The 7167-nt window shown below is 34.5% G+C and overlaps 1 protein-coding gene across 1 annotated transcript; it reads left to right on the top strand.

The window, feature by feature from the left end:
• Positions 1-228: 228 nt before the first annotated feature.
• On the top strand, positions 229-5945 carry sypl1 (synaptophysin-like 1). Its single transcript, XM_051106937.1, has 5 exons — positions 229-681; positions 1533-1651; positions 3300-3504; positions 3577-3768; positions 5294-5945. Exons 1-5 carry the CDS (start codon positions 610-612, stop codon positions 5423-5425), a joined length of 720 nt encoding a protein of 239 aa, XP_050962894.1. The 5' UTR covers positions 229-609; the 3' UTR covers positions 5426-5945.
• Positions 5946-7167: the final 1222 nt, after the last annotated feature.

Genomic DNA, 7167 nt, shown 5'->3' with positions numbered 1-7167 from the left:
GCATTAATGTACTTTTCTTTCAGCCTGAGGTGAATTCATTTCACTTCTGGTGTAAAAGGGCTTTTGCATTAGAATTGTTTTATATTAAAAACAAAGAAGCAAGCCCTGCCCAGATTTAAAGTAACGCAAAAGTAATGTAACGCATTACTTTCCATAAAAAGTTTCATTTTTGGGTGAACTGCTCCTTTAAGAGACTTGAGTTTATAACGGAGCACAGGAATGTAGAGACTCCGTCTCCAGCGTCTCAGAGAATCATATGACTGAAATATTGTTCGCTGAACTCCTTCATTCACTCATTAGAGAAGAAACTGTGAAACTATCGTGTCGTGAATGACGCACACTGGACACGCGCCAGATGCATAAAAACAAATCTATTACGAAATAGCCCGTCGGATAAAATCAAGAAGAACTCTTCTGTGCAAATCAGAAACTCGGTTTCTATCCTCATCTGGATTTACTCCGGTTTCCTCGCAGGGGAGGAGCAGCATCATTTACCACAAAACCACGTCACTCTGTCAAACTTGCAGTTTTTTTTATGAAAACTTGAGCCAGCGAGATTCAAGCCCCTTCCTTTTTCTTCCTGGAGAATATCTGGGTCGGCGGGGAGAGATGCAGACGGGATTTAGATTAAATTTGACCCCCGTTAAGGAGCCTCTGGGTTTTGTTAAAGTCGTGGAATGGGTAAGTAAGAAAATCCAAATCTGTTGAGTACGCCTTAACTTCATGGAGGGCAAGGGCCTGGCTAAAACGCATTTACAACAATGCGTTATTCCATGCAAACTATAGTTCTGTGTGAATGCTTTTATATATTTTATATACTTTTAACATTTTTTCTTTTAAACCTGGAAAGATTCGTCATGTTTTCTTCATGCATACTCAAGTGCATACTAAGAAATGATGAAATGTGTGCATTCTTTCAATTCAAATTGTTATGATACATAATAAAAACGTTTTAAATGCAATTTTAATGCAATGCACTTGTCCAGACTTTTAGACCCCTTTGCATGCATTTTTGCATAAAATGCACATTCCCTTCACTAGCGACTCAGCATGTCTTGAGTTTTCTTTAGCCACCTACTTACATCAAGTTCCTCCCTTCTTTATTTCCTCAAAGGAATTTGTTATTGGCAGGGAAAATGGAGTAACTGACTCAGCTGTTGTTGTCTATAATGCATAAAATCCAAAAGTGGGACGGATGAGAAGTTTCTCTATTTCTTTAAATGGCTTCTTGAGAGTGAGTTGGCAAACAGGATGTATCATGCAGCGAAACTAAACATCTGGCGTCGGCCGTGAACAGCAGGACTTCATTTAACTAACAAGGGTTAAACCCAAACTGTGAGGGAATCAAGGTTAAAACTGAGCACGAGATCAGATTAGCATGTCAGATGATTCACGGGAGGTGAAGAAAGCTTATTTCGTAGTAACTTTGCAGTGCATCTTCAGGTTTGTGCATGTAGGAAACTGAAGACGTGACTGCATGCTTCTTTTGTTTGCATGGAGCGTTTCATATATAATGCTTTTGTTTTGTACAGCTCACCGCCGTGCTTGCGTTCGGGACCTGCGGAGGATATACTGGCAGAAATGTGGTTTCCATTTTCTGCAGCGGAAGCAGCAATGAAACCCTCAGTGCCACTTTCACCTACCCATTCAGGTTTGGCTCAATAACAGATGTGGAGAAATGCAGCATTGCATCACTTGCTCACCAATGGATGTGAATGGGTGCCGTCAGAATGAGAGTCCAAACAGCTGATAAAAACTTCACAATAATCCATACCACTCCACTCCATCAATTAACATATGAAGCCAAAATCTGTTTGTTTGTAAGAAACAAATCCATTATTAAGACATGTTTAACTTCAAACTATGCCTCCAGTGATAAAGTGGTTTGGTCTAAATCGGGAAAGAAATATGCACAGTGTTTACAAGCCAAAACAGTTTTAAACAAATATGTGGGTGGATTTTGATGTTAGAGAACAACAGAAATGAACCTTTTTTCACTAGAGGAAGCTTTATAATTCATTTTGGCCAGGCGTAAAGGTTTTAAGCTAAAAAAACGTCTTAATGATGATTCATTTCTTACAGACACTCAGCTTTTCACTTCTCAAGATGTTAACTGATGGACTGGAGTGGTGTGGATTACTTGTGGATAATTGTGATGTTTTTATCAGCCATTCTGACGGCACCCATTCACTACAGTGCATCCAAGTGATGTAAAGCTACATTTTCTAAATTTCTTTATGTTTATATATATTCACACTGTTTGTACAAGGTGTTTAAAGTGCTTAAACTACTTGAGTTTGACTTTTTAAAATTTGAAGGCATGGCAACCCCTTGAAAGTAACGTTTAATAGTGTTTAATTTTTTCAATAAGCACATAACTTTTCACACAAAATTCACACAACTCAAAAAACATACTTTTTCCTTTTATTTCAGTTAAAGTCATAAACTAGCAAGCTAAGCCTGTAGTAGAACTGACAGTGTCGTCTAAACACGGTTGAAGACGCGAAAAGAGGAACAGATGAACCGAATCAATTGAATAATTTACGCTGGATCCGCTCCGATTGATTCAAACTCGACTTTGATCGTTCATTTTAAGCGATTCACTTAAAAAACAGATCAAATTCATTTCTGAATGTTGACATCGCTTGTAATGACTTTAAAATTTTTATAGTAATGGGTGAAACGGAGCTTTTTGAGTTAAGCCATTGCGTTGCTAAATGATGTTGCAAATCATTTGTTTCAGATCAGGACTTCAAATCGCGAATCACAAATCATTTAATATAAAAAGTACAGGTTTGTGAATCATTTCACGAATTGAATGATTCAAATCAAATTATCACGATACGTGAACTTCCATTATAAGTCAAATGATTCGCGATCCGTGCTCCGAGTCCTGATCTGAAATGATACGGTTCGCGAATCATTATTCAGATCGGGACTTTGAAGCATGGATCGCGAATCATTTGATTCAGTTCAGGATTTCGGAGTGGTTTCACGAATTTATGTATTTATTTTTTCAGATTTTTTTTCTTAAACAGTAGCAAACATCAAACAATTAAGGCAGTACAGTTAGAAAAAAAAAAAAAAAAAGTATAGGCCTACACAAATACAAATCCTTTTTACTACCATTTTGGTAGTAATACTTTGCATGTGCTTTAGTTTATTTTTCCCATTTTGTTTTATTGGTATATTTTTATTTATCTTTTTTAAGAATGTGAAAGATAAGACATTGTTTGACAAGTGATATCTCTGCTTCAAGTCCTTGAAAATCCAAAAAGTAGTGCTGCGTTCATTTGTAGGTTAAACCAGGAGCTGCTGGTGGAAAACAACACGACTCTTTGCAACCGCACGGTTCCTGCAACCCATCTTGTAGGAGACTCGTCCTCCTCGGTCGAGTTTTTCGTGGCTGTGGCCGTCTTGGCTTTCCTCTATTCGATGGTGGCTCTTCTGGTCTATCTGGGCTACATGCACGTGTACCGAGACTCAGACTTCGGCCCTATGTTTGTGAGTACGCAAGTCTGCATGCAATATGCATTTGTTGATCACCACGCACTAAACTCTGTGTATCTTTTCTAGGATTTTGTGCTGACGGCAGTTTTTGCATTCCTGTGGCTGGTGTGCTCGTCCGCATGGGCTCGAGGTCTGCAGACGGTGAAGGACGCCACCGGGACGTCTGGCATTGAATCCACTCTGGCGCTCTGTACGGACAGTAATGTCAAATGTGAAGTCACTGATTACGCCAGCATGCGCTCGCTCAATATATCTGTGGTAAGAAATTGCACTAATCAGTTGTCTTTCAACAACTTTATTATTACATTTTTTAACACCACTAAAAAGAGTATTTACCCCAAACATTGAGATGCAGTCCTAAAGACAGTATTAAACTCATATATTAGAAGGCATCTGTGGCATTTGTGGCTTTTTAAGTATGTACACTAGTGGCCAGAAGTTTAAAATAATGACACTTTTTAAATCTTTGAAGTCTCTTCTGCTCAATAAGGCTGCTTTTATTTAATCAAAAATGGTGTAAAATTATGAAATATTATTACAATTTAAAATACCTCTTTTCAATTTGAATATGTTTTAAAATGTAATTTATTCTAGTGATGCAAAGCTGAATTTTCAGCATCATTACTTCAGTCTTCAGTGTCACATGATCCATCAGAAATCATTCTAACGCTCACCGGGGCTGCTTTTATTGATCTAAAAATACAGTAAAAATGCTAATAATGTGAAATATTATTATGATTTAAAATATCTGTTTTTAATTTTAATATGTTCAAAATTTAATTTGTATCTGTGATGCAAAGCTGAATTTTTAGCATCATTACTCCAGTCTTCAGTGATCCTTCAGAAATCATTCTAACACTTACCACGGCTGCTTTTTATTGATCTAAAATTACAGTAAAAACACTAAGAATGTGAAATATTATTATGATTTAAAATAACTGCTTTCTATTTGAATATACTACAAAATTGAATTTATGTCTGTGACACAATGCTGAATTTTCAGCATCATTACTCCAGTCTTTAGTGTCACATGATCCTTCACAAATCATTCTAACGCTCACCAGGGCTGCTTTTATTGATCTAAAAATACAGTAAAAACACTAATAATGTGAAATATTATTACAATTTTAAATATCTGTTTTTAATTTGAATATACTACAAAATTGAATTTCTGTGATGCAAAGCTGAATTTTCAGCATCATTCAGTGTTCAGTGTCACATGATCCTTCAGAAATCATTCTAATATGCTGATTTAATGCTTAAGAAACATTTTTTTTATTATCAGTGTTGAAAAAAAGTACAATTAAAAAAAGAAATGCACTTTTATTCACCAAGGATACATTAAATTAATCAAAAGTGACAGTAAAGACATTTATAGTGTTACAAAGATTTAAATGTCAACATAATGTGAATGAAGAAATCCTGAAAAAAAATTGGTTATATATCGTGGTTTCCACAAAAATATTTTTTATGACAATTGATAATGTTTTTTGAACAGCAAATCAACATATTAGAATGATTTCTGAAGGATCATGTGACACTGAAGACTGGAGTAATGATGCTGAAAATTCAGCTTTTCATCACAGAAATAAATTACATTTTAACAGATATTCAAATATTAAGGAGGTATTTTAAATTGCAATATTATTTCACAATTTTACTATTTTTTACTGTATTTTTCCTCAAATAAATGCAGCCTTGCTGAGCGAAAGTCACTTTACAGTTATTCCCAACTTTTGACTGCTAGTGCAGATTTTAAATAACTGACTCTGAACATTTTCAGATATTTGGTTTCTTGAATCTCATCATATGGGTTGGAAACGCCTGGTTTGTGTATAAGGAGACGCGCTGGCACTCGCAGAAGGTCAACGCTCAACAAGCCGCAGGACGGGGTCCAAATCCAGCACCCATCTAAACAACTACCCCACAGCGTTACAATGCCCACCTTAGCCTTAATGTCCTTAAAATACACAATAACAGTATTATGCTTTATGCGGTTTGTCTGTCAGAACAATAATCATAAGACTGTTATGTTCATTTGTGATTTTTCTCTTTTTTCCTTTTCTGTTTTATATCCATTGATTTCTTGTGTACTTGAAAATATCTTGGTTATATTTCGTCAGCATGCTTTTTTTACTTTTATGGAAATGCAACATGTTTTGAATGTGCTGTTACAAGATATCATACCTATTTTTTAAATCAGGTATACAAATCTTTACATTTACGTGTATTTTTGCATTTAAAAATGTTGCGTTTATATTGTCATCCATGCATTTTTGCAATATTATCCGATCATCAGATGCATTTCTAATGGAGCTGGAGTTTTGAGGTTTTCTTTCTGTTCTTGTTCATGTTTTTCTGTTTCTTTAGTGAAGTATTGTTCTCCTGCCACTGTAATGTCATTTTTGTGATGAATAAAACTGACTGTGACGTACCATTGGTTGTGTTTGTATACATGATGCAGGACTTTGTGCTTCTGGGAAGAAAGTGTGATTTCTTACCCAAATAAATCCTGGCTTCCTTCTGGTATAATGGCGCTTTTGTTTGTCGGCTCGTCCTGTGACTTCACCGATCAGTGTTTGTCAAAAGAACAAACAAAACATTATCTGGAGCAAAAGCCTCCATATGGTTGTTCACAGCAGTGGGCTGAACACATTCAAGTGTCAAAGGAGTTTTTAAAGTCCTGCAGGTGATCAGACAACCAGCGACTGTCTGAGTCTGGCCTGTTTATTTCACATACTCAGAGCTCAGTGAGATGTTTTGCTTTTTTGTGGTTGTGCATTTAGTGCATGATGGCTGCCTGCCCTTCAGTATCTAGTGCATTACTTTAAATACTAAAAATAACTGAACAGTGCATAAACCTTTAAACAAATGAAAACAAGTATGCTTTAAAAGGTGTAAAAAGTAGTGTGTATGTATTTATTGCGTTACACCGCCTCCTGCTGGCGATGATGAGACGGTGACAACTGTTGCTTGTGTAACGAATTCTGTGAAATTAAATTATTGACATTTTCCATAAGTTATTTAAATAGAGGATCACAAAAACCTGACCTTGTTAACAAAACTAAAGCCCACATCATGTGAAAATGACAATTAAAACAACACTGATAACTGTTCTTAAAAAGGCGTTTCATCCTACTATTATTACCATAATCAATCAAAAATAGCTAGTAGTAATTCTTTTAATAAAATACAAAACTTTTAGGAATGTGTTAATTATATTTTATATAAAAAACAATAACATGTTCACACAAAAATTGTGTAATTATTGTAGAATCAATAACACTAATAGTATTTATTATTATCATTATTACATTTTAATTATTATTAATATTAGTAGTAAGTATTGTTATTATGAATATTATTATTATTCATAGTTGTATTAACTGTTGATATAGAATAAATTACATTTTATTCCTTTCATAATAGATAACAATATTAAAAAGTATATTTAATTAACAAAACAAAAAGGTAATATTAATGTAAATAATAATAGTTATAATTATTATCATCATCACTGTTCATTTAATGAATGTATTAATGTATTCATTAATATTTATGTGTAAACAATAATAAGAATAATTTATAACCAACAACTATCAATAATAATAATTATTATTATAAAAATAAAATGACTGTTAATGTAAACAACAACAA

This window comes from Labeo rohita, chromosome 4, assembly GCF_022985175.1.
Source record: "Labeo rohita strain BAU-BD-2019 chromosome 4, IGBB_LRoh.1.0, whole genome shotgun sequence".
NCBI classification, from domain to species: Eukaryota; Metazoa; Chordata; class Actinopteri; order Cypriniformes; family Cyprinidae; genus Labeo; species Labeo rohita.
This window is presented reverse-complemented; position numbering and strand designations above follow the sequence as displayed.

Coding starts and splice junctions, on each gene's coding strand:
- sypl1 (XM_051106937.1), top strand. CDS start 610: ATGCAGACGGGATTTAGATTAAATTTGACCCCCGTTAAGGAGCCTCTG. Junction 682..1,532: donor TTGTTAAAGTCGTGGAATGG/GTAAGTAAGAAA, acceptor TGTTTTGTACAG/CTCACCGCCGTGCTTGCGTT. Junction 3,769..5,293: donor GCTCGCTCAATATATCTGTG/GTAAGAAATTGC, acceptor GAACATTTTCAG/ATATTTGGTTTCTTGAATCT.